A 27930-nucleotide genomic window follows, 5' to 3' on the forward strand; every position below is an offset into this window, starting at 1 on the left:
ATGTATATTTGCTAGAACTCCTACTTTTTATAAGTTCTTTCTGTTGCGACTATAATTTGAGTGCAATTACTCACAATACACGACCGGCGACAGCTGCTCCTGCGCAATAAAATGGAACGAGAAACAGTATCCTTGCGATTTTTTCTTGGCCGTTCCATATGTACAAAAAATGTAAACAAGCTTCTTGAATGACAAAATTTCATTAAAATATTTGTCCTCAACTTGTTCATTTCATGGCTTCTATGTTTTTCATATCAGCGGAATGCATTGCCATTGATTTACAGGTTTCGAACTGATATAGTTATAAACTTCATGTGATATTTTCTTTACTGATTAAATATACAAGAAAACAGGGGAGCATTGATATTAGGTATTACTGGCACAATTTTTGGGACGGACGAGTATATTATTTCATGAAGAAATGCATATTTAACTTGTCTTGACAGCGCTTAGCCTTCAAGAATTCGTTTGCAGCATATTTGGTAATGACAATGCAGTTATTTTTCATGTATTTGATCCCTCGCCAAATTCTACAAGGAGAAGGCCGAGGACTAAAGTGCCCCCCCCCCCCCCCCCCCCGAACGAAGATTTCCGGCTACGCCACTGATGCGCCACCCCATCGAAAGCCTTAGCGAAATCCAAGAATATGAAATGAATGTCGGACACCATTATTGAAAAACAGATCATTAGTAAAAGATAGTAACCGCGTTTCACAGGAAAACATTTTACTGAAACCATGATGGAAGTTACTGAAGAAAAAATTGTCTTCTAGAAATTCGTTTAAATGAGAATAAACCTGCTCAAGAAGCCTACATGGGATGCCTGTAAGTAATATGGGTATGCAATGATGGAGAAGATGTACATTACCTGACTTATGGACGGGAACTACATTCGCTACCTTCACATCACCCGGATTTGTGGAACACTCTAAAAATTGGGCTAAAATATTGGACAGGATAACAGAGGAGTACACTTCCGTCATTTTCAGTATTTTTGACGTAATTAAGTCACAGCCACAATATTATGAAATATTAAGATTACTAAAATGTTAACTGATGCCTACAGAATCATTGATTACGCGAAAACTAGGAGGAAAGTTACGTTCGCGAAAGCATGGGGAAGAAACAGGTGCGATTTTACGATAAAAAAAAAGTGTCTTTGAACACTTAGCTTAAAAACGAAACTACGAACACTGAAACATGGAACCTCATTGAAACACTGAGGTTATATGCACTAAAATTCACTACCTCTAGCTAAGAGACCAGAAATGCGACATTAAATGCGTAAGCATTTCTAGGCCAACCCAGGGAAGAAACCCGTCCGTCCATCACCTAAGATGATCGCCTTCGATATAGGCCCCGCAGCAGCGAGGGAATTGACCTTCGTTTTGTTTCTCGCTTCCACGTGAACTAGGCGGTGAGAACACAGCGCCCGCGAAGCTATCAGCACGGAGAGCGATGTCTCGCAATCACAAATCGCTTTCAAGATGGCGCAAGTACGGCCACGTTATACGCAGCCACCGCCGGAGTACAGCTGATCGCAGTTGACAACGGTTTGCGTTGAAAGGAGGCAGTGTCATCAACCATGTCTACCTACGTACGAGGTCTAACAAACGTGACATTGTTCAATTGCGTTATGTACTATATCACGCATCGGCCAGTGCTCATGTTCCGCGAAACAGCGGCATCATCCAAGCGCAGCATCATACAATTTAAACAAAAAGAAGAAGCGCAACAAGAACAGCCGAACAAGAGACAGTGTACATAATAAATGTTGTATCCATTTGCTCCGTTTACAAAATCTCTCTAGTCATTTTATCCAACGTTCAAATCCTCTTCAATCTATAAAGTGAGTGAACATTGCTACTACTCGCCTCCTCTTGCTCGTCTCATGCTGGTCTCAGTTGACATTTCGGTGTTGCAACCACGCTGCTCCGTTTCACGATTCTTTCGCGGTGTTTCTCGCAATTATGCCACACACAGCAGCATACGACGACGAAACAAAAGGTGATAACTACCAAATACGCATCATTTAGATCACTCTCATAGGAGATTCTGCATGTAATTTTTTCTCTTGTTAATCTGTGTTCTAAAAATTCTAATTATAGAAAACTTGGAGGGTAGACCTCGTCGTCCCAAAATTCCGTGTTACTCAGTCAAGAGCAAAAACATTTTTAAAAAATATTAACTTTTAAGCACTTCATACCACTTAAGTGGTGTTTGAGAAGCACTGCGGTAGTTACCACCCATCGCGAAAGCTGGTGTTACTCTATAACTACATTGTACGTCGCTCGAGTAATTTGCAGCGAGTTACCCTCCGCGAGCGCTCAATAGCAAGCAAACAAACAAATGAATAAACAACAGAATATATTAGAGAATGTATGTTCCGGTCCACTACACGCGTTTCTTCGCATAAATGTCTGGAATATCAGGAGTGGTATTTACAGCTGCGATGCACGCACCAATAAACTAGAGATTGGCCAAATGCATGTCCGAAAAGAGAGGAAATTGAATGCAGCGGTCATATATTTGTTATTACTATTATTAAAAGAATCGAAATTGGGATCGAAGTAAGTCTCTTTAGCGATGACTTTCTCAAAATAAGACAGAAACCAAGAGGGAAAGGCTAGGAGGTTAATCAGGCCGAACACGGCCGGCTGCGCTGCGTTAGAGAATGAGAAAGGGCGCTGTAACATGGGTGGAATGAGAGAAGTTTCTAAAGTGCACGCACGTAAATTCACAAGCATTCTCACTCAGGCCATCAGAAGCAATCAGTAGGCTGTTGCATCTCAGGAACGCAACATCGCTTCGGTGGGTTTCATCGCAATCGCAATAGGCTATAATCTCAGGGCATTTTGCCTTGTGAGAGAAGGTCCCATACGAAGAGGAAAGTCTGCAGAGGAACGTCAGGTTAAGGGTAGAGAAACACCATGCCAACGCGGATGCGCCACTGCTATTCCACATTTTTCCACATAAGCTTGGCCGCATAGCAGGGACCAGTCAAAGGTCTAAGTGCAACGATGATCAATCAATCTGAGACAAAACGACAATGTGTTTGCCGTTAAGACAAGCATTGGCTCAGCTCCCATGGTTGTAAGTGGTTGTAAATTTGTAAAAATTAAAAAAAAATCACAGCACACGTAGACATTAGACAGTCATAGTTTAGCGTTTGCAACCGAACGTAAGAGAATTACGTACGTAAAGAAATAGCGTCGTCCTCACTGCGCATGCTTGCAACGTTATTGGGTTTCTGGGTTTACGTGCGCAATGATAACCTACGTTATTTGTCAAGTTTAACGTTCGTAAAGAAATAGCATTGTCGAACATGGTGGAACCCATGGCTCCCGCTTCAGCGTGAATTCTCGTGATGCCTGTTAGTGACTTTGCACCGCTGTCACCACATTTCGACTTTGAGGTGGTCCCGTAGCGCTCGTCACCCATTTCGTGATAGAGCGTTGGTAGCGAAGACTCCGAGTCAGGCGTCGGTGATAATAACAAAATGGACTTATATACAGGTCATTATACAGGACATGAACGGGTCGGCACTGGGGCCGAGAGCTCACAGCAAACGCGACTGTTCCCGCGCGGCGACGTCCGGCGAAAACGCGTGACACATCTCACTAAACTCGAGAGCGGCACTCTGCTTCCGGTGGGTCGGCGGATCCGGTTTTCCAAGCGGCCGCATCGCGGCTTTATAATCCCCGAGAAACCATTGTCACTCAAACGGCCCATTACAAAGCCAGCACTCGACGGTCGTACGAGAGGTCCAACCAGCGACCGCGCTGGCCACCCGGTTCAAAGTTCGCGCGCGCGGTGACCTCCAGGCAAAAAGGGGTGCGGCGCCGGGCTGTCTGCCACTCGATTGCACGTTTGGACATGTTGCCCGCCGATGCTTCTCCGCAGGACAACGCTGCCTGATGGCTCAGCATCTTGACTTGTCAAGGGAGAATTAGGGCGCTGTGCCTTTCGGCGCAGCCCCGGGTTTGTCCAAAGGGCGCTCGCAGGATAAATTCTGCATCTTGCAGATTCGGAATCCGGGCTTGTGGTAATGGCACAACATGCCTATGCTCTCACTCGCGTTGATTGCCAGTAACTATTGTAATGAGCTTTCGCTTTCTCTAAACTCACCTAAAAGATTAGTTATGAGCGCATAGTGCGTCCATTTTCTGAGATCGTGTGACGATTCTAGCGTCCGTAGGCCTTAATGAAACGCGTCCACATAGCAATAGCTGGATGGTTGCTGATGGATCGTCTTGGCTTGAATACGTTTGGCACGAGGCGCCAGACGGCGCCCTGTTTTATAACGCTTTCTTTAGTTTACCATAGGGAAACGCAAACGCAAAGGACTTGAAAGGACGCGCACCGTACGTCCCGCAAGGGTTCTTAGGTTTAACGTACGTAAGGTGACAAACGCTTTTATAAAAATGTCTACTCGCGTACCAGTCAGCTTCATAAATGAAAGAATTGTGGACGAGGCTAACATAAACGCTGTAAAGCCTGTTCTAGATCATATCTATGATAGCAACTCGCTGGAAATAGTGCGATGCAAAGACGACAGATCTAGCTTGAAGGGCATCAGTTTGGTATGATCTAGGATCTAGCATGATTGTCTCTTATCATGAACAGACATGAATCTTTAAGGATTGTTATATTGTAGAATCACCTGATTACACCTGATGAACAGGGCAAACTGGAAATTCTGTCGAGAAAACAGGAAGCACCACTGCCTGTTCAGAAGATGTTACGGCTAGGTTCCCGTAAGTCATAAGTGTAGCCACATAATCATCAACCCCAACTGCTATAGAAGTCGCGCTACAAACAAATAATATAGGAGTTCTATTCTAGTTCTATTTTGGACTCCTATTACACATTTGCGTACAACAGGCTGACATATGGGTTAGAAAATTCTTGACCTTGGTTCCGCAAAGTGAGAAACTATACTCTAAAAAACTTAGGAAAGGTTTTTCAATGTCAGTTTACTATATAATCACGTAATCGAAAAAAAAGCAAGGTCACGTGATCTATTTATTTGAAGTCTTAGGAACAGTCGCTCAAGCAACACTGAAAATCAATCTCGAAGAAAGGTTATGTCCCTTGGCCGGGTTTCTTATTTTATTTTTTTTGGTAGAAAAGCGAAGAGTAGGCAGGTAGGGTTAAATGGGGTTTAACTGCAGAGCTTGGAAGCAATACGGCTCCGGTTACTCACAGTTTAACTTGTATACAAAAAATAAGTTCGATATGAAATAGCAATAAATATCATAATCACCAAAGAATTGAAAGATCACTTTACGGAGCACAGACACTAACACTTACAAGATTCAACGAAAAGAACTAACAAAAAGTAACAACGAAAACGAGTCATTGCAAGGAATCAACCCTAGTATTTCGCGTGCATGTCTGTACATGCACACGGAATATAGTATCAAGGACGAAAGGCTATTTCGAAGTGTCAGACACTACTCTGGAAAAAGAAAAGGGAAACAGAGAATGACATGACCAGAAGAAATAATAAATAATAACGTATAAAACCAACAGCATGTGACTATCTTTTTTGTCGTTTTCTATTCTTTCGTTTTTTTTTTCTGACTGGCATGGAGCGAAAGCAGGTGCCGTCCTTGGAGTCACCGCAAAAACGCAGGCGTGATAAAAAACCAATAAGGCACATGACAGAATTGGCCCAACTGTTCCATTGTGGAAATTCTAAAGCCAGACGTGCGCGTGCTGCGAGCGTGCGGTATAGGCGTATCTGTACAGCCGTTGTGAAGTTGTAGCTCTAGTACCTGCGAGTGTTGCTGATAAGGGCTCCTGCTATGGTGGGCGTCTACTGAAAAGCGTTCACCGACGATTACCATACTCCCTTATGCGAAATTTGAGCGCAGCTGTATACGTGATTTAATTTCGCGATATATTGGCTGGCACGGAACATCTGTCTCTTGCAGCATGTTGCAAATGGAGTGAAGTGTAGCATGACTGCCTTCCTAATCGGGAGATCGCGAGAGGCAGCGCGTGAGTGACACGTGGGTGCGGTTCACAGGAGCCGTCGCCGGCAAATTCCGCTCATGCAGCGCTTTGTCTCCATGCAGACGAGGCGCGTTACGCTGGCGCCATCTGGTAGCCATCGTCACCGTGAAGCCCCTCGTGCACGGCACTACGCTTTCCTTCTCACGCTTTCGCCAGACCGTCCTCCTCCACTTTCCTCCTCGGGCTTCCTTCGCTAACGCCGCTTTTTCAACACGCCGCTGAGCACCGCCTTCGTTGTCATCTTTCGCTGTGTTCGTTCATTCGCTCACGAGGTAGGACGCCAACGCCATCGCCCGCCGCATGGACGGGCGCCTAAGGTATTCGCTCTAATATACCACGAACTGAGGACTGGTAACTCCGAAGAGGCGCTTCCAACCTGCCTACAAAGCAAAGCTGAAGGAAAGCTTGGAGAACCTCCTTCATGGAGGAAACATGCTTTGCACAAACTCGTGTGGATTGTGTCGCGTGAGGTATTTGAGGCGCGCTGTATGTTGTGCCTGCGAGAGAAACCATGCGAAGATGAGCCGGCGGTGTTGGTTTAGTCTCACTCGTGCAAGGGAGGAAAGCGTGGCGGAAGCGCGCCGTCTCCCTCGAGCGCATAGCACCGGGGGAAGTTGGTGGGGCGTTTAACTCCGGCCGCGCGCCCTAACTTGAAAGGGCCCTCTCTTGAAAGCGATCTGCGATGGAAAGAGTGCGCCTTCTGCTGATAGCGTCGTGTGCGCTACTGCGCTATCGCCGCTTCGTCCACGTGGAAGGGACAGGCAGCGCGAAGGCCAATTCGCTCGTTGCTGCTGCCGCACTTTCTCACTCCAGCGTTTTGACAGCGGGTGTGCACAGTTATCGAGCGAGATGTGTTGATGTTTACTTGTGTGCGCGTGACACCATGCTTGTTAATTTAGGTATATACACGTTTATGGGACCGACATAACTACAATCCTTACTTCGTCTACTAATTTGCCAGCGATGCTTCGCCTTTCGGAAGAAACTGCGACATATTTTACAGCGTAATGAATTCCAGCCAGTTCCACACAGAAGCGTGAAACTGTAACGCACCTCATGGCTTGGGCCTCACCGGTGGGCGAACATCAACTTAACGTCCTTACCAAGCAGCCATCTTGCTCGCTTCATGCTAGCCCGACGGTGAGGCGCAAGCAAAGTGCTAGCTGTCATGAGGAAAGAATGCGAGAACGCTCCCCTTGCCACAGTGCCACCATATAGTACGGAATGGTACTGCCATACCAGCGGTACCACCATACTGTCCCACGGCGCGGTTGCGTAGGCTTTAACTTGGAAGCAATCTGCTTTGGAGGCACAGCCTAGGTGGGCCGACGGCTCGTAGCTTTGCGTGCGCTGTATTCTCACCTCTCAGTCTGCGTGGAAGCAATAGACAGCACGGTAACTTCACTCGCTTCTTCTACCGCTATTCCTCACGCCAGCGTTTTGACAGCGAGTGTGGGCGGTCATCGAGTCATCGAGAATGAAGTGTTCATACTTGCCTGTGCGCGCTAACATCATGCTAGGTAATTTATATAATACAGAATGTTTGCAACGGCACCTTCTACTGCGGCGGCGGCTGCGTGTGCTGCGGCCGCGCGAGCCCCCGCTTAAATACGATTGGCGATGCAGACATAGTAGGCGCTTACGCGCACCGAGAGAAGATTTAGCGTCGTGTGCGCTACAGCACACATACGCTTGCGCGTCCCCCTTGTTCACGAAGTGAAACGTCACTAACTTTCCCGTACCGAGATTCAAGATAAGGCCGTCAGTACCAGTCGCTCAAAGTGATGCAGGACCTAGAACGCCACGCACGCGCGGCTCTGAAAATCTCGGAAGCGGCGGGCTGGAACTTGCATCATCTGCACTCAAACCGGGGGCAGCCGGCGTCTGCTTACGTGCTGTTTGCAATCTTCTAATAAGAAAGTAAGAGCCTTACCGGCTGTGCAGTTTTACCAAGATTGCTTGATAACACATATACTACTGGTTTAAAACCAATTTGGCCAAAGTGAGTTTTCTTAGCAGTGGACCTTTAAGTGCCATCGTCCTAGTATGCGTCCCAAGAGTCATGCTCCTGTGCCGTATGTGTATGGGATCAGTGACCAATTAGTGCACGTTCTACGCCCCTACCGCGTACAGGTAACGCATGTGACAACAGAAACGTTAAGGCACTCTAGAAAAACGTAAAAGACAGGTTACCAAGAGAAAATTTCCCGGGGGTTATCTACAGCGTCCTATGCGCAGAATGTGATCAAAGTTACTCGCGAGACGGGCAGTTTCCAGCAAAGACTAAAGCAGCAAATGTGCGGCCTAAGAAAGAACGTATCTTCGAATACTCCGTCCAAACACGCAGAAGCGACCTGCCATGAAATAAACTGGGACACCACAGTGATAATAGAAAAAAAGAAGAATTGGACTTATCGGCTATTTCTTCAATCCCTGATAATGCAGACCACCGAGCACGCACTTAATCGCAATGACGGCAATTTCTCCACATGAACGCGCGTTGCTTACGTCACATCTCGAGGCAAACAACTCTACATTTTCCGCCTTCAAGTTCATTGTGAACAAGGCTCCCGTGCGGGACCCGAAGCACCTTACTCATATAAACGTTCCTGGTAGGTGTCCTTTTCTATTGTCATGAGGTCTGTTTACAGAACATCTGACAAGGCATATTGCGGGTACGATAAGCATCACTATGCCGCGGAAACGCAACGTTTAAGTCACCTCACCATATGTAACGGGTGAATCGCATAGCAAAGCACGCTGACTCACTTTGTTAGAACAAACACGATTACCCACATTCTGCACGCTCTTGTGTCACCTGTAGGACCATGCTGTGCAGAACGGCCTCATTTACTCAGGCGTTCTGTCGCATGACACTCGCCCCGGTCACAACTTCCCTTATAATGTCAGGCCAATGCGGTTTACTTCGCACCACCAGTCTTGTAGACAATTCAAGCTGTTGAGAGCGAGAGAAAGAAAATAGAGGGAGCTGCAGGAAGGTGAGATCTGGCTGGCTGTTTCGTGCGGGGTAAGTGGGTGGAGGACAAAATGATTGTAGGAGACAGAAGATATATATTTAAGTCTGCAGAAAAACGCGATGCATGGCTTTGCAGCTCTTGAACGTCCATGGTTCTGTTCACACGTATGCATGAAGCGGAGAGACAACTGTTATGCCGTCTATGCTGAAGACAGTTGACATTAATTTCCAAGGATTCTTCCTTTCCACATTCAGTGATTATCCACCCTGTTCAGCACAACTGGTATGTTATGGTATGTTATGATGAACTTTATTCAGGTCCTGAAGATCAACCCTTAGGTTGACGCAGGCGGCTCCCACGCCGAAACAGTAAGGTTTAACTTTACCGCCGTATCCTGGGCCATCTGAACGGCCGCTATACTTGGTCTAAAAAGAACAGGACATTTCCAAAGCATATGATCTAGAGTAATGATGCCATTACAATTAATTGAATGGTACCTCTCTTTGTGGATATCGCTTGATAATAAAGTTTGGGCTCTGATAAGTTCTTGTCTGTAACAATATCAGAGTCACCTCTTGAGCTCTATTGAGCTTAGCGTGTGACACTGCGAATTCCCTTCTGTTCATGTCAATAATTCGTGACTTAATTGTATGTAAGTAATTGGTCCCTGTTCTCCTGTATATTATTATGGTCCTGGTCGCGTAGTGCAGGGATAGTAAGTCATCGTGCAGCTGCGTGAGCCATCTCGTTTAAGTTCTTCCGATATGGATTGACAGGCCCCATGTGTGCAGGAAACCAGCGGATTTCAATGCCTTAGCTGTCCATCTCATCGATCAGCTGGACAGCTCTTTTGGCTACAAGTCTTTGGTAAAGTGCCTAACAGCCATCCTAGAGTGAGCGTAAATTCGCGTCCACTTATTTTTTAAAGCCAATGATATCGCTTCTTGTTCCACGACTGTCGTGTCTTTAGTCATGATTGCAATAGCATCCCGCATGAGTCCATCTGCATCTTCTACTACTACCGTAATCGCCCATGCAGCATCTACAAAAACCGCATGTTCTCTGTCATGTTCTATCTCTTGCAGGAGAGCTTTGGCCCTTGCGTTTTTCTTTAGAGGTTGTGCACCGGGTGCATATTTCTGGGGAAAGAAGTCGTCTTGATTACCTCTTTTATGCTATCTTTTAGTTCTACGGTGCCCTGCCCTGAAATTTTGGATTCGGTGGGGCACCACTTTACCTCTTCGAGTATTGCTTTACCTGACCTTGTTCCGGAGAGCCTCTCTCTGTGGGCAGTTTGCTGTGTGGAGCCCCAGTTTTATTAATTTGTCATTCGGCGTGTTAACCCGTAACCCCCTTGTTGTTTTGACAAGCCTTTGAATTTATCCGTTCAACTTGTTTAGCTCTGTCTGTGTCCAACTGAGTTTCCCAGCTACATATGACTTTTTTTTTAGAATTCTACCGTGGGCATTAATGAAAAAGAGGCCTAATTCTCATTTAAAAATGCGATTAAAAAGCACAGGATAAGAAAACATTCAGCGCAATAGAGCCCGTTGCAATTGTGTTGCAATTGCATAGCATATGCCAAGTGTAGGACATCTTAATGTGTGTCAGTTACCTGTCACATTCCGCGGTGCATGAGTACATACATGCACAGGGAAGCCATCTCCAGCTGGGTAAACTGAGCGTGGTCGACTTTTAGTGAGGGAGCAGCAAGTGCCTCTCTACTAAAGCTGAAGTGACTATTGCAAACTATGCGTGTAGGGCTCTCTTAAGTGATCAAAGGCGACCACGCACTACAATATGCTAGGTGTGTACAGGAAAAAATCAGCAGACGACGTATTCGATACGTCAAAGGAAGCCCTTCCGTTGAGTCTGCAACGCGTTGCCATAGAAGAACTCGGAGAGACGCCTTCGAAGAGAAAAGAGGCGCTGGAGATACTCACTAAGCTCGTCTCAGGTGAGGTTCTGTTTATTTTATTAGGGCCTTGACTGGGCGGCCTACATGTGCAAACGAAGCGCTCTAAAATAGGAAAAGTGAAAGTCAGGAAATGAAGCCAAAGAACCGACCACTTACCCCGAATGACGTGGAACACAAGGAAAATAATGTAATCGTCAGTGTTCGAACAATAAGGGAAGTCATTGGAGCCAACGTTTCAACCAGAGGAGTTGTCAATGTTAGTTCGCGCTGACGAAGACAGGTCCCCTTGTTGAAGTGCTGGATCAAGCGAAATTCCTTGTTCAGCCGCTGTTAATGACCTCAAACCTTCATATTCCCGTGAACGCCTGTCTTTTGTAAAATGCAGTGATCATTTAGCCGGTAGACACTGACACGAAGCTTCACGTTGCTCTAACTTGCAATTTAGATATGTCACCTGGACTCTGCCATCTGAAACAACTTTATTAGAAAGTTTTAGCAGATCTGTGTTAGCGTACGAAATGTGCGGTATGTGGCTTCAGGTTGCTCCAACTTGTAATTTAGATATGTCACCTGGACTCTGCCATCTGAAACAACATTATTAGAAAGTATTATCAGATCCGTGTTAGCATACAGAAAGTGCGGTATATGGCACGTTATTACCGTTCCGCACTAACCTACCACGATGACCGAAGTCGTTTTAGCTGCAGATGCGTATGGTAACGTGATAATGATGACATTGACTAAAATTCAGGCCTTGCAGAATACAAGAAATATGTGCTGAGCGCGAAATATTCATTTTGTCGAATAATAGAAAGCTTTAACGTGTTCATACACACATCATTCTTGTTGGAAGGGCCAGATCAGGACTAACGTGGGCGCCAATGAGAAAGCCGACCGCAATATTTTACCACACTTTGTCATAAAACACGTGAAACCTTTTTTTGCTACATAGGTGTATTTGTATAAGCAATATATAAAAAGATTCTGCTTGTTGTAAATTACACCACTGTCGACACTTTACACCAGCAGATAAGTAGAATCTGGTTAGTTACCGAAAAAAAAACTCTGCGTCCTCTCTAAGTAAACTCTGCCTCACTCGATGGTGCCATCAACGGGAAGGTTTTTTTTATGCCATTTTGATTTTCTGTTTTTCTTTTAGCCGATTTTCGCTTTCTCATACTTTTTTCTCAGTCTACCTGAGTATATTACTGGCCTTTTACGAAGGGTATGGCCACAAGTTCGGTTCAGTTAAGCTCAAGTTTTCACTTCGGAGCAGAAGGGCTGTCATACTTGCTGCTTCGTCATCGTGTCACTAACGGGGAATTAAAGCTAACTCGGGCTTTGGTACTACCATGGTGAAAAACGCACGTGAGACGCGAACACGGTTAGGCTAGCAAAACAAGGTGCGAGCCCAGACGTACCGGCTCCTTGCCGTCTAGTAAGCTGTTCGGGAACTCTTTCTGCACGTAAAGTGCATTCATGTGCAGTCCTCGGTCGGTACGGTATTGCCGAACTTACCATACAGTAACTTCGCACTGCTAAAACTCTCTATTGCGTATCACGTGGTGTGTAGTCGCATTTACGAATACTTATTCATCATTAATAGGAATGACTAACAGTACGGCATAACAAGGGCAAGGACAACAAGGACAAGTCGGATAATAAGGACAAGTCTCTAAGAACCAGAAAGCTGTCTGTTAGCTTTATGTGGCTGCAACAGTATGGCGCACAATTTGTGCGGGTGCGACAAAACAATAGAGCACATTCTGTGTCACTTCCCTACCTTCGACGCTCGACGATATACCCTGAGAGGCAGACTAGGCCGATTAGATGACAAACCTCTCTTAGAGCAAAAGATGCTAGAACCATGACCGATGCAACCCTGCATGCACAACGCAACAAAAGCCCTATTGCATATCTTGAAGTCGACAGGGCTGATCGATCGCTTGTGACGGCTAGCTAACATTCCTTTGCGAGTTTGTTCAGAATGAATGCTTCATTATTTTTTATCTTTCCTTCTTAACTATTCTTTCCCCTTTCTCTGCTTCAACTGTAGGGTAGCCAGCCAGGCATGTCCTTGCCTAACCTCCCTACCTTTCCCTCCTTACTTTCTTGTCTTCATGTTGCTCGCTTTACATAGGCCTTTGCCTATGTAAGCCACAAGGAAGCACCACTGGATGTTCTAATATAAGAGGTAAATGAACAGAGATTCAAACAGGCGAGGTTTCACGAGTAGGGACGTTATTGTTTTGGTAGATAATGAACTGAATTGTGGTGCATCTACCTCTTTTCGACATCGGACATAGTTAATCTGGCTGCGTTTGCTAGTGCAAGTGCGTCCTTGATCCATAGCTTTTTACTCAATTTCTCTCCGGCAAGAAAGAGCTTGGGAAGACCTCTGCTCCAGCATATGCAAATGTTAGCCATAACTATTTTATAACAGATAGGCAGCTATACCCTAGGCCTACCACTTATCGAACTTCGCGAAAATACAAAGGAAATGTTTTTCTCACTCTTTATTTCAAAGCATTGTATGTCCCATTACGCGAAAATCCGTCGTAGTCGGCGGGACCGAAGTATGGTGGCAAAAATGGCGGACGGCGCAAACAATAACTTCACGTCAAAATATACTCGGACAGACGTCATCTTTCTCAGGGAGCTTCTTGTAAACAAAGTAAATTATAGCTTTTGAAAAGAAAATTTTGTAAATTTTGGCCTCGGTGCGGGACGAACGAGCAACCCCGACGTCACAGTGGCTCCATGGTTGGGGTTGACCAAAGGTGTGGCTAGTGTGTTCATCATTGCACAGGTTACGCCGCAGCCATCTGTCTGACTAAACGTGTGGCCTAGTGCGTGCCGTCCTTGTGCACGTGACGGTGAAGTCAGTGGGGAGTAGGTAGCGTAAGGTCATGAGCGTATAAAATGAACGTACAAAATAAACAGCATTCAAAAAAAGTAAATGAGCACGTTTCGATGTTGCCATAGCGTGGCGCAGAAGAAAAAAAAGTTTATTATAAAGGGAAGGGATCGATGTGCTTGGGGCTCTTAGTCAAGGGCCTCAATGACTGCCGCCACCGCTCGTGGTTGTCGAATCGGTACCACCGAGACCTGATTCTCAGAGCGACGAAAGATCGCTTCTCACAGCGCATATGCTGATTGGGGGCATTTTAGAATGAGTCTATCCATTGCTAGTTTTTGACATGCAGTCGTGATGTGGAACGTCGTGGGTGGTGCACCGCAACCTGGTCACTTGGTGGGGAATAAGGTTGGGGATAACTTGCTGAGGCCGAGGAGGTTGGGTTACGAATTTGGTTGAAGCCGTCTCAGGGAGGTGACTTCATTCCGGGAGAAGGATTTGGGTGGAGGATGATATCGCAAGCGCCTTGGTCCATGAAGGAAAGAAAGAAAACAGGAAAGGCCTTGACGTTACGTTCTTGAAGCCGAAAAGGCAGTAATCTTGGTGTTCCATGTCCCTTTGCGCCTCCAATCAGCTCGCCGGAGCAGATAGGCACGAGCTTTGAATTTCCATTGCTATGAACCACCGGAAGTGCATGCTCCTGACGCGCGTCAGGGCAAAGTCTAAAAAACCGCAGTAACATGTTTAGTCGAGCAGACGCGCTCCTGTGTTTTTCCATGGCCCGTTGAAGAAGACGACAAAGACATGCGCCGTGATTAATTGAGTGTCCCTGTTCCTGACTGACACTCACACTCATAAACCCTAAACACTACTTTAAAGCTTACAGACCACGCTCCAAATTCACCTTGCCTCGCGTGCAGAATGGGCTGTGAGAAAGACACGGGGTCGAAAAATATCTCACTTTTCAGAGGCCGAAAGTAGGCGTGAGAGTTTCAGGAGCGTGGTTGCTATGCCAATGTTGGCACTTGGGGTAGCAGTCCCAGTGCTCCTTTGCGAAAAACAACACGTGACTTCCTCCACACTTTCTCCAACATATCCGCGCAAGCCGGGGCTTCTCCTACGCTTTGCTTCCTCCATGGGTTTTGTCTATAAAAGTCTATAGAGTCATAGTATGCGTTTGGCAAATTGCGGAATGCTTGATTTGGGTAGCTTTACTGCCAAAGGCCCGACAGGTTAGCTCCCTCGGAGCTGCTTGAACGCGGTCACTGACCGAAAGTGAGATGCGACCATGTGTCCAAATCGGCCTGATGCGCGGTATTGAGTGATCTGGAGTTGCAGGGTGCTTGCGTGTGCTGGTGAGAGCACGAACAGTTTCCTGGGATATATGACCCCTGAGGTATTCTCGACATGCATCTTGCGAGTCTCTAATGATGATGGCGGCGTTTTTTAGTGATCTCTTCTTGTGAGTGATGATGCGATTCATGCGAGTGCTATACTACCGTATCATCCACCATTACCGACGCTTGTCTTTCTTTGTTCCTAGTCTCAAGCGTGTACTCGGTAGTGTCGATGTAATAGCCAGTGCCCTCCGGCTCGGCGGAGAGAACTTTTGGAATGTATTGCACGCGTGCATTCCGGCAACCATTGTGAAGTTCTGCATGGATATTGCACTTTATGGGTGCTATGGTTAGCAAGGTTCGGATGTTTGAGAGAATGGGGACTTGCTCTTGCATACAGGGTGAATGCTGTTTGTATCCCAGCCGTGATAGTAAATACAGTAAAAGCTCGTTAATTCGAACCGCAAGGGGAAGCCGCTTCAGTTCGAATTAACGAAAGTTCGAACTAACGAAAGTGAAGGAGGGCAACAGTACACTGCGATTTGGAAGCAGTAGGGCATGTCAGAAATTTTGCGTGTCAGAAAGTGATGGCGTGTGCCGCGGGCACACGCCATCTTCAAGTCGAAGCTCTGGGTCCGACTGTGCCACACCCCCAATGTCCACCGAAACGAACGTTAGCCGAGGCTTAACAACATCACAATGAATCGCGACGGCCGATACCTCCTAAGCTGAAAACAGAGGTGCACAACCGATGAAGACTGCCGAGACAAAGACGCTGAACATGTGAAGGTGGCGAAGGCCCTGATTCGTTGGTTCTTGATTGCAAGCGCAGCTGCGACGTACTTGATTCGCTGTGTTTTGGAGCTTGCCGTGCCATCTCCGCACAACATTAGCAGCTGTACAAGATTTGCAAAGCATCCGAGATTCGCAACGGGCAAGAAGTCTCTCAGGTTACGTAGAACGGAGAGGTGGCAGCCGCCGCTGCCCTCTGGCTGACCCCGCGTCGGTTAGATTTTTTTCCGATTTTGCCTTCTCTCGCCGTTCTCTCCGTTTCGGAGGCAATACAGCCTAGTGTGTAGGCAGTAAGCGCGCTTCTCTGGCCGTGTGCCAGGCGAGCGTAGTTCGAATTATCCGAGAGGGAACCTTCTCGCGTTCGAATTAACGGACTTTTTTATACATAGACTTCTGTGGAGCTTGGCCGGACCAAATCGTACAGTTCGAATTATCCATAAATTCGAATTATTGAAGTTCGAATTAACGAGCTTTCACTGTACCTGCTTGTGGGGGTCGGTCTTATTCTCTTGGGTTGCGCCATTCTGTGTGCTTCTATGTGTTCCTCGATTGTGTTGTGAGCCCCTAGAGCCAGTAGGCCGTTCCGTGGAAGCATAGAGAGGAACGTTTCCACTGTTGTGGAAGGCACCCGATCTCGCAGATGGGCTCGTTGACATAATCTACTGCGCGCTCAAGCTGCTCGTCGCTTAAATTGTGGAGCATAGGATTGGTTATCCCATCTTCCCCTGGTGCTGACTTTTTCTTAACGGCATGTGCGGCAGTAAAAAGCTCTGTCTTAGAGAAGCATCTGGCGCGTCCTTTTCTATGCGTGAGTTACCACGCGTGACATACTCGGAGTAATTTGTTCCGATGTATCACTTCCGAAGTTCCTGAATTAGGCGTTGCCTTGATATGTACCGCTTAGTCTTCTGAGGGTCGCGTAGTTGCGGCGTTCACGTTTTCTCGATCTAGCATACTTCTTAGAATGGCCCAGGTTATTGCTGTGAATAGGTTCCCCCAAGAGAATCAGCAAACTTCCATCTTCTTATGGGTCCTCGTGTGCAGTCCCACAAATGTAGCAGGTGCAGGTCGACCGCTGGGTTTTCCGTAGTTAATGTAATGTTTTTCTGGTAACAGCTTCGTAGGCCTCTGTGAGGCTCTGCGCCCATTGTTCTGCATTTGCCGGAGGGTTTATAGGAACTGGGTACTGGCGATATGGCGGCCAATCCGTCATAGACGCGGAACGAATGTCGAGGTTGTGTTTGGGAGTCGTGGTGGAGGAGCTGATTATAAAACGGTTGCTCCCCAGGTTTTCCTGAAAGTCTTCACAGGAACCGTGTCTAACTTTCAGCGAAAAAGTGAGGCCGGGTTCATTGTCGGCGCTTACGCTTGTTCCCTGTCCTAGTAGGCACCACGGGCAGCGTTTCCAACTGTAGGCATGCATTTTCTACGGCGTGCAGGAGTACTTTGCCCTTGGGTGTGTCTCTTCGGTATCCCCTGTTTGGGTGTGTAGCATTAAAGTCTCCCATGAGAACTAGTCTACCTTTCTTCTCCATGTTTCTCATGGCGTGGGCAATTATAGACTCGAAATTCGTGCTTCTTTCTTTAGGTGGGCTATAGACATTGATAATCAGCGTTTCGGCGCGTCCTTTGTTGGAAAGAGTTCCATTGTATGGTGTTGTGCTTGACTGTTAGGAGCGCACTTAACGTTTTGTAAGTGAGTGAGCTAATCTCTCTCTTTAGTAGTAGTAGTAGTAGTAGTAGTAGTAGTAGTAGTAGTAGTAGTAGTAGTAGTAGTAGTAGTAGTAGTAGTAGTAGTAGTAGTAGTAGTAGTAGTAGTAGTAGGAGGAGTAAGCTATAAGTATGCCTCGTCTTAAAAATAAACCAGCTGATAGTTTGAGCAGAGGTGTCACTTTTTCGCTTTGCGCAACAGCGTTAATTATGTAGAATAAGCTAGCCCACTGCGGAATTTTCATTTTCATTACATACAGAGCAACTTGATTCAAGACAACTATAACAAATCTAAGTACAATACCACTTATTTGTCACTGAAACACACTGTGCAACAATAAATAAATAAAAACTAAGCTATGTACTTGAAGTCTCAATTACACTTTACTACATATAATTACAAGGTGTCCTCGTATACGAACAATTAAACAAGTCAAATTCATATTTGTACGCAATGCTCCAATAAAGTATTGTGTCTGGCTCATTCGCCGTCGAACCTACAGTTCTCTGGGTTTCGAAAATAGCACATTATAGCTGAAAACGAAAGAAGAATGCAGACACTATTTTGAGTGTTTGCGCACTTTGAGGGACTAAAAAAAAATCGTAAGGAGTAATTTGGGACTATAAACAGATATCAGACACATAAATTCAAATCGAATGATATAAGAGAGGTGATTAAGGTTCATTATTACAAAAAATGTAAACAAAAATGAAAGATTGAGGAGAATTTACGTGGAACTGTAAGCTAACAACCCCGCACACAACGGGCTTAAACTGTGCATTATGCGGCGGCAATGAGAAAACAAGTGCCCAGTTCGCGCAGAGATCGAACGCGGGCCCGCTGCGCAGCAGTCAGCTACTTTAGCTACGCCAGTGTTTGCTAGCACATGGCGGAAAAATGCCCTGTACACGCGTCCTAGCGTGCGAGGGGACGCACGATTGCGCAGGATGTGACATGCGCGTCGTGTAGCATCGATATCTACAAAATTTTGGATTGCAGTTCTGCCATATTTCCCCAGGTTTCCAGACATGTAGCCGTTCCATATAGCAGTTGCATGCTGCATGTAACTGGACCTGGTTAACTGAAGCAGGCTAGGTGACTATTTGTCGCGACCCGGTTTTGAAGGGGACGCGAATAAACTATCATGATCATCAACAGCACCGCACCATGCCGTGGGTCGAGGGGTCTGACATGTGTGCCACGCAGTCTCTCGTGTTTACTCTTCGGCACACTTGATGGCGCCTCCTCGCAAGGTACGAATCACTGCAGAAGAAGCGAATCGTAAAGCTACGCGTGCTGCTACAACCAGGCAACGTCGGACTGAGCAGATCACTGTGCAGAGAACAGCACAAGCCGCAGCTCGCCAGGCGGACAGTCCATATCGTTCTCGTGAAAACGACGCAAGGGTATTTCTCCGCGATTACCATGTAGTGCGTGCTGCCGAAAATGTAGCTCCTATGGAGCCGCTGCTCCAGCTTACTTTTGTGACTGTGGTCCGTTTGCCACGCAGACCTGTTATTATTGTTGCAATACGACATGTATGGACAGTCCAGGCTCATTTCTGCCGTTGCCGTCGCCGTAAGGTTCCGTATGAGTGAAAGAGTGTAAAGGTGAGCCAGCGAACGCGGTTTAATCTGGCGCGAACGAGGAACGCGGCCCGCATGCGTGCCCTCTCCTGTGGCGCGCGAGGCCGAGGGGTGAGGCGACGCAGGAGGGGCGCTGTTCTCCGGCGACTGCTACGGTACCTCGTTGTGCTCCTCGCTCGCCGCTTCGTAAAGAGTGGAGACAACCGCGGTGTCTGCTACGAAGATGACCACGCGAATCGCGGACGCCGTAGCGACGCGTTGCCGGAGCTCGTGCGTCTTGAAAGCGATCTGCGACGTGGCCAAAGGGCGCGCCCACGAGGGCCTCATCTTCAAAGCAATCTACGATGTTTGCAGAGTGCGCGTAGTGCCTGTAGCTTCGTATGCGCTGTGCTTTTGACGTTTCGTTCACGTTCGAGTGAAGGATGCATGAAAGTCAATTCGCTTGCTGCTGCCGTGATTCCTCACTACAGAATTTTAACAGCGAGCTTCCGCTCTCATCAAGCGAGATTTGCTCATGTTTACCTGTGCGCGCGTGACACCGGGCTGGTTAATTTAGTTATAACACGTTGACGAGCCAGTTGGTTTGACACCATGATAGAATGTGTAAGCGCGACTGAACAAGTACGTAGAAAGAAGCAGATACACAAAGACAGCGCTGCCTCTGTGTGTGTTCCTTTCTACGTCCTCATTGAGTCACGCTTACACATTCTATAATTGTTAATTTCATTAGTAGGCGAATGTTTATAAGTTTATACTGGTGATAAAACTACTGTCCCTATTTCATACAGCTGTCTACTAATTTGATATCGCAATCGGTGTTCCGCCTTCTGGTCGGAACTGCTAATTTTTAAAATTTTCGGCACAGAAACTGCCTGAAAGATAACGACACCATTGATACTCGCCGAAAGTGACAGATAATCTCGAGCACACGGCTCTTCAGAATGACCTCCGAAATGAGGCGGCGCCCGCAGAGTGCTATGAAACTCGAAGGCGGCATGCTGACACGTTACTGTACTTGTCATTGTAAGCAGTCTGCTTAGGTGCTGTTTAAGGCTGCTAACAAGAAAACTACACAATTAACACCCCTGCATCTTTGCCAAGACTGCTTGAGTGGTTTATACCACTCATTTATGACAACTTTAGCCTAAGTGAAATTTCGTTTAACTCTACTGCTGACTGTACGTGTCGCCACTGATGGGATGCAGGTATGGCACAAGCAAATGAGTCAATTGGGGAGCGAGTAGGTGATTGGGTGAGTGACTGATTAAGTATCCGTTGATTGGGCGGGTGAGTGAGTGAGTGAGTGAGTGAGTGAGTGAGTGAGTGAGTGAGTGAGTGAGTGAGTGAGTGAGTGAGTGAGTGAGTGAGTGAGTGAGTGAGTGAGTGAGTGAGTGAGTGAGTGAGTGAGTGAGTGAGTGAGTGAGTGAGTGAGTGAGTGAGTGACTGAGCGAGCGAATTTATGTTTTTATAACTACGGACATGTAATCTTTGCAGAGGAACCGGGACTAAACTCTAGGAGGGACACAGACTTTCTTTTACGTTTCCTGCGTGTGAGGAAGTACAACGTGGAAGCGGCGCTGCAAAGTATCAAGAATTACTACAGGAACCGCGCAGCCTCAGATTCCGTGTACCGCGAATTCCTTCCATCGAAGGTACCTCTCGCGGCACGGAGGCTTTGTCTCGTTCTGCCGCAAAGGGACGTGCGTGGACGACCCATAGTCTTCTGTCATGTGGGTAAGCTTACTTTGCATATGTGTCTTTGAGAGCGAGTGGCTCCCGGGCACATTGATAAAGAAAAGGAAAACGCAGTTTCAATTCACATTTTGAAATCTGTGTGAAGTAAAAGTTTCGTGAAGCGGTTAATCGAATACACAAAGACTGGTCATGTTGCGCTACACGTTTTGCATCACGATGATTACATGCCTACCTGGCACAGGAGTAAGACTCGGAACACCTAATGACTGTGTCTAACGACTTGTAAAAACTGTTCTGAAAAACTGGTCCTTAACTACTTGTTATAGTACTATGAGGTAATTCTTTGTGACGAGTTTCTTTATCTCATGTTAGAGCAGAAGAATAGTCTACGAAGTGTAAACATTTCCGCTTATGTACATTTAATCAAACTGTATAAAAAGAAAACAAATATGATTGTGCTTAGCGTCGCCTGAGCCACCACTTGAGAGATATGGGCCTTTAGTATCCCCTCGAAAATGTGCGAGTCGAAAGTTGCGTAAATGAGAACTTAGCAACTGACCTCGTCAAGGGCGGAAATACACACGTGGGATGCGCATGCTCAAGTGCGGAACATTGACATGAGTGGACGGGATAGAAAGGGGCGGACAGGAAGGGACAATGTCAGCTGGAACTGCTAATATCTGATAATGATAAAAGCGTTTCTAGGATGTGCAAAAGATTCTGAACCTGCCAGGCGTCGCGTCCTATACTGGCCACATAATATCCATGGTGAGCTGCTCATCATTAGCCAGAAAGTATTTTTTTTTTACCGACATAATCCAATTCTTCTTTTTTTCCTATAGCTACGTTGTCATTAAAGGAGGATGCAAGTTTTTGCGGAACTTTCATTCTTGACGTGGGCTTCAAATTGGCATGTTAAACCGTTTACATCGCTGGCGCGGAACGCTGTTTAGTGAAACTTGCTCTCTTGGCAGAAAGTATAACGCAAATGCCGGTTCGGTTCCGAGTATGCTACCATTTCTTTGCGAACAACCTCGGTAATCTTGTCCTTCCAAATCTGTACGTACCAAATCTAGGTCACTGGAATCCTGAAGAGATCACATACACGACTCTGCAGCAAGCGTTAATCATGTGCCTGGAGCAAGTGATTTCCGACCCCGTGGCGCAGACAATTGGTATCGTCATGATGGTGGACTACCTCGGTTTCACGATGGACAAAGTCTTTTCTATGAGTCTCGGCCTCATCAGAAGACTGCTCGAGTACTTCCAGGTGCTTCCAGTACTTCCAAATTACGGTGCTACTTTCTTTTCTTGTGGCAAAATCGCTGCGGGAGTAGGATTCTGTACAGAATTGCTAGACGAAATAAAATGGACCTATGCGAGTGCAAATTTTGGAAAGCGCACGCTTTCGATTAAGATTTGTTAGCTTCTATACCGCTGTGTAAATGGCTGTCCTTGACTAGGAGGGTTCAGTTAGCTTCTGTTGGAATTAACCTGAAGTGATGGAAGGTGAAAGCGACATGGTTGATTGCTCCATAAAGCACTACGGTACTAGAATCTGAAAGGTTGTAACGTTCGGCTGCTTGACACGAGGTTACGGGTTCAATTGCCGGCTACAGTTCTCGTATTGCTAAAAAAAAACAAGAAAAAAACTATATGCAAGAGTGCACGCGTACTGGAACTTCTCTCAATATTGAAGGATGGTGGGTGGTAAACACCATTACCCAGACCTTCTGTATAGCGTCATTCAGTGCCAAGTCGTTTCATCACGAAGGGAAGTATCGGGTCTTATTAAGGCTCAGTCTGCATGCGTACGGTAAGACAGCTGCATGTGTATGTGGCGCTTGCCTTGACATGCTCAAAAGGTTCAGGCTCTATGGCACTATTAATCTGAATGAAAGCGAGCCTCTGCCGTACGCATAACAACCGCAAACGTTTTCTTCCTTCAAACTAGGACTGCATGCCAGCTCGGCTGAAAGCGGTGCATATCTTGAACCAACCATATGCTTTTGACGTGCTCTTCGGTGTGGTAAGAGTCTTCATCAAATCAAAGATGGCCGGAAGGGTAAGCGTAACACACGTGTAATCATAAATGACTGTACAGAATGCTTTAAAAAGCTTTTCCAGACCTCGGACAACGGCTTGCAATGTTGTTGAAAAGGAGAGAGAAACATACCAATTGGACAAAGTGCAGACCTTTTAGAGGCATGCATATAGCCGTCAAAGTGCCACATCGCACGCGGAGAGAGTATTGTGCAATACTGGCCCTTCTTTTCTCGAAAGAAAAAAGAAAAAGAAAACTTAAGATAACTGCTTAACTTCAGTTTGCCTGCTGGGAAACGAGTCAGTTTACATGTTATTAAATATTTTGATATTGCTTCATGAACGCTTGGAATACAAAGAAAGGTGAGGGGTTATGGAACCTTGCCATGGACCTGGGACTGTGCCTGATCACAGATCCGACTTTCCCCACCCGCTGTGGCACGTCCACGTGCAGGGACTCTACGCCCGACCTAACTTTTGTCAACAACTCTAAACAAGCTAGTTGGGAAAACTCGGGCACCGATCTAGGCAGCGACCACTATATCATACACATAGGTATAGGTATGCCGAAACAAGAGGCTAGAACCTTTCGGTGCACGGACTGGGACCTTTTTAGGAAAGTTAGAGCGAAGAGACTAGAATCGGAACCGATAGAAGCGGGCAGACAGTCCTTCCAGACCTGGGTCAACCAGCTCGAAGAGGACCTCAGGGAGGCCACTAAAGAAATTAAGACAGAAGAAAACATAGAGAGCATGGACAGTAGGCTCGCGCATCTGATCGAGGCCAAACAATCCATTCTGCAAAGATGGAAAACGCAAAGACTGAACCGAAAGCTCAGGAAAAAGATAGCGTTACTAAACAGACAGATCGAGGACCATTCGAGAACGCTCGTGAAACAGCAGTGGGACGAAGTTTGCCACTTGGCAGACGGCAGAATCAAACATGGAGGCAGTTGGAACATCCTCAAACATCTATTGAACGAGAGCGACACTAAGTCAAACAAGAGAACAGCAATTAAAAACTGGTACATCAAGTCAGCCAGTGCACGACTCAGGAGGTAGTCATGAGGCAGCTCGCGGACAAATATCTCCCGCTCGAACAACCGGGCGATAGCGACGAACCCGTGGAGTACATGGGAGGGCCGTGCGAGGAAATGGACCGCGATTTCACCGAGGCTGAGGTACGGGCCGCCCTCCATGGTCTCTCTAGTAGATCGGCAGCCGGACCCGACGGTATTACCAATAAACTCTTAATGAATCTAGACGATGAGGCGATCACTTTCCTGATGGATCATTTCACCGAGTTGTGGAGAAAGGGAGACTATCCGGAGGAATGGAAGATAGCTAACACCATCCTCATACCGAAACCGGGCAAACCACTCCATCTGGATAACCTACGTCCAATATCGCTTACATCGTGCATAGGTAAAGCTATGGAACACGTTATTCTTAACAGACTCACTAGATACGTCGAGCAAAATGACATACTCCCGTATAACATGATCGGTTTCCGCCCCGGACTACCGACTCAGGACGCCATGCTCCTGATCAAACACCAGCTCATACACGTTAGCCCGGTGCACGCGAGAGCGATTCTGGGACTAGACGTCGAAAAAGCTTTCGATCGCATACAGCACAAGGCCATCCTCGAGGTCCTGTCCGAGCTGGGGTTGGGCGAGAGGCTATACAGTGTAGTCAAGGCGTTTCTGGGCGGTAGGCAAGCGAGCCTCACGCTAGGTGAACTAAAATCAAAGGTGATGAACCTGGGAAACAGGGGCACCCCGCAAGGGGCCGTACTTTCGCCCATGCTATTTAATCTAGCAATGACCAGAGTCGCGAGGAAACTGGAGAGCATAGAAGGTATACACTTTGCAATATACGCCGATGATATAACCATATGGAGCGCCAACGGTAACGTAGGCCAAACGGAGACCAGACTGCAAGAGAGCATACACGCCGTGGAAAGCACGCTAGGCGAGATGGGACTCAACTGTTCGGCGGCAAAGTCGGATCTTTTGGTCCTAAAACATCGACGCAGAGGTCGAAGACCCAGGGGCTACGTCCCCGGGGAGGAACCCAAGATTATGTTACGCTGTCACGACGGATCCGCGATCAGGCAGGTGGAAAATATTAAAGTTTTAGGCTTCCACATAGCAGCGGGAGGTACCAACCTGAATGCCATTCAGCACATTTCCAACAAGACGGACCAAGTCATCAGATTACTAAGGAGAATCAGCAACAGACACAGAGGCCTGGGTGAGGACAGCGCTCTAAGGCTAGTGCATGCCTTCGCTCTATGTCACTTCACCTACGTGGCAGGTCTATTTAAATGGTCGCAGGCCGAGCTGAACAAGCTAAACACTCTGATCAGAAAGTTAGTGAAGGCTACCCTAGGTATACCCATCAGCACCTCGAACGTGAAGCTCATGAACCTAGGCGTGCACAATACGATAGAAGAGATGGCGGAAGCGCAACAGATGGCGCAGCAGGAAAGACTGACGAAAACGCGAGCGGGCAGGCTTATACTCAAAGCGATAGGGACAGACCCAAATAGATCAATGAACCCGAAGGAATCCGAGGTAGAATTGAGCGCGAAACTTAGAGACGCGATCAGAACCACCCCCCTCCCGAGAAATATGCACCCGGAACACAATGTTAGCAGGAGAAAAGCGAGAGCGAAAGCTTTGTTGAAAGAAATTGAACAGCTAGGACAACAGGCGGCCCTTGTAGACGCTGCCTGGGTCAAAGGCAAAGAGGCCTACACCGCCGTGGTGGTCGACAGCCGGGGCGAGGTACGGGACGCCATCACCATCTTCACTAAGGATTCCACGGTCGCGGAGCAAGCCGCGATTGCTCTAGCCATCAGGAACCGTAAATGGTCTTTCATCTATAGCGATTCCAAAGCAGCAATTAAGAGCTTTGACAAAGGCTATGTAGCTGGGACTGCGGCTAAAATTATCGACAAGGTCGAAACTATCAAAACTGAAATCCGATGGTTTCCTGCACATATGGGACAAGTGGACGAGACTCGGCCCAACCTCAACGAGGTGACAAACGACCTGGCACGAGGACTTTCTTGCCGTGCCGGTCAGAACCGAACCGACGCCCACTACCATTCCGGGGAACATAAAGATCACTTACTAACTTACAACGACATAACTAAATATTACTACTTGGGGCGTAGGCAATTCCCTCTGCCACACGTAAAATTGAACAGGGCTCAGGCAGTGACGCTACGTTTACTGCAAACCGGGACGTACCCCACTCCGTATTTCATAAATAAAATTCACCCAGAAAGAGAAATTAGGACAGAATGTAACGTGTGCGATGGCATCATTGACATCAGACACATGCTGGCGGGCTGTCCCGCGACTCTCACCGACCCCGAAGAAAAATGGCTTCACTGGCACAAGTTCATAACAAGCTCTTCATATCAAGATCAGCTACGGGCTGTCCAGAGGGTCCACGATGACGCCATAAGGCTCGGCCTGGCGGTGCCGACGTGGACGCGGCCCGCCTCGGTCTGAAAAGACCGGGCTTCAGGACGCTAATAAAGTTTTGTGAATGAATGAATGCTTCATGAACGCCATAATTTTGTGCTTAAGATTTTTGAGCCTTATTGCACAGTTTTCCTCTGTTATAGTTTGTCACCTGCCGCGGTAGATCAGTGGCTACGGCGTTCTCCTGCTCAAATCCAGGTATTGGATTCGAATCCCGGTACCGTCGGCCGTATTTCGACGGAGGCGAAATGAAAAAAAAAAACACGTTTGTTTATTTAGACTCAGATGCGTGTTAAAGAATCCCAGATCGCCAAAAGTAACCCGGAGGCCTCCATTACGACGTCTTTATAGTCCCAGGGGTGCTTTGGGACGCTACACCTAACAGAATAAATGAATCAGTCATGTTACAGCTACAATGCCGTAATATCTCATTACAGTTATTTAATTAAATGTTGTCTAAGCTTACCTAACCCACGGAATAGCTGCTTTTTTGCTGGCGCCACAATAAATGATGTAATCATGTGCGGCGCATGCGTCTTCATTATTTCATTACGTCACCAGCGGCGTGGTGACGTTTGCTAGACCTTGATTTCCGGTTTGCCAGGCTTCTAGCGCATTAGAAACAGCTCTCCTGGAAGCTAATAAGTCCCCGTTTAGACGTTTATGTCAACCAGTGGTGTTTGATGTTTTCCTACTTTTCTTTATTCTGGTTCCTTTTGTCACTCCCTCCCTTCCTCCTATATTTAAAGATGCAGATGCATGGTGAAAACTACGAGAGGTTTCACGAGGAAGTCTGCCCCAGTACGTTACCGAAAGAGTATGGTGGACATGGACCGCAGTTCGATTTCGATGCCTTTTGGAGACTCATGGACGCACAGGAAGAGACATTCGCATGGGGGAACCGCTTCGGCTACGTCATCCTGGATGACCCCGACATATATGAGAATGACCAGATGCCTTTGCAGCTTACAACTTTATGATTACACCATGCGAAAGCAGGCTTTCGCGATGATAACATCAGTGATCTAAAGGTGTACGTTTCATTTCACGGGATTTTCTTTTTTCTCTTGAAGCCTGAAAATAAACGTCGTTTTAGGTATCCTTCGATGGACTCACGTTTACGAGGGTCAAACTGCCACAATAAAAGACCAGGCATGCCGACTTGATTTCTGCACGCTTAGCACAGATCATTGCTCGCGGTTATTGATGCTCGCTAAACTGAATGCCGGCCTAGTCCTAATACACAAGTATCGCCGCATGCATCAAGTGAGTGTGCAAAATTGTATTCTTTCGCTAGCTCGTTGTGTATTCATAACTACGCAACATGGAACTAATTCAGTAATTTCCTTGTTCATTTAGTGAGCAAATCACACAGTTGAGTCTGGAAGCAAAATATGCGCGTCTGCAAAACTTATTTGCGAATAATGGCATCTGTTTTATTGTTAGGCCAGAATGTATTTGCCGAAATTTCAACTCTTTCATATATTCATGTTC

General features: G+C 46.8%; 2 protein-coding genes across 2 annotated transcripts in view; one reads left to right on the plus strand and one right to left on the minus strand.

The window, feature by feature from the left end:
• The window catches only part of LOC135917657 (uncharacterized), a 253855-nt gene that overhangs the window by 133284 nt on the left and 92641 nt on the right, over window positions 1–27930 (minus strand). The gene's annotated exons all lie outside the window — the stretch shown is intronic.
• On the plus strand, window positions 18758–27537 carry LOC135917673 (alpha-tocopherol transfer protein-like). Its single transcript, XM_065451242.2, has 5 exons — window positions 18758–18866; window positions 20694–20933; window positions 21971–22164; window positions 22849–22959; window positions 27186–27537. The coding sequence occupies exons 1-5, from the start codon at window positions 18758–18760 to the stop codon at window positions 27414–27416; spliced, it is 885 nt and encodes a 294-aa protein (XP_065307314.2). The 3' UTR covers window positions 27417–27537.

Source organism: Dermacentor albipictus, chromosome 4 (genome assembly GCF_038994185.2).
Source record: "Dermacentor albipictus isolate Rhodes 1998 colony chromosome 4, USDA_Dalb.pri_finalv2, whole genome shotgun sequence".
Lineage (NCBI taxonomy): Eukaryota > Metazoa > Arthropoda > Arachnida > Ixodida > Ixodidae > Dermacentor > Dermacentor albipictus.

What these genes read in the sequence shown, in the direction of transcription:
- LOC135917673 (XM_065451242.2), top strand. Translation starts at nt 18,758, where the DNA reads ATGATCATCAACAGCACCGCACCATGCCGTGGGTCGAGGGGTCTGACA. An exon ending in TGATGGCGCCTCCTCGCAAG is followed by an intron (nt 18,867 to 20,693) that starts GTACGAATCACT and finishes TAATCTTTGCAG; the next exon opens with AGGAACCGGGACTAAACTCT. An exon ending in CATAGTCTTCTGTCATGTGG is followed by an intron (nt 20,934 to 21,970) that starts GTAAGCTTACTT and finishes TACCAAATCTAG; the next exon opens with GTCACTGGAATCCTGAAGAG.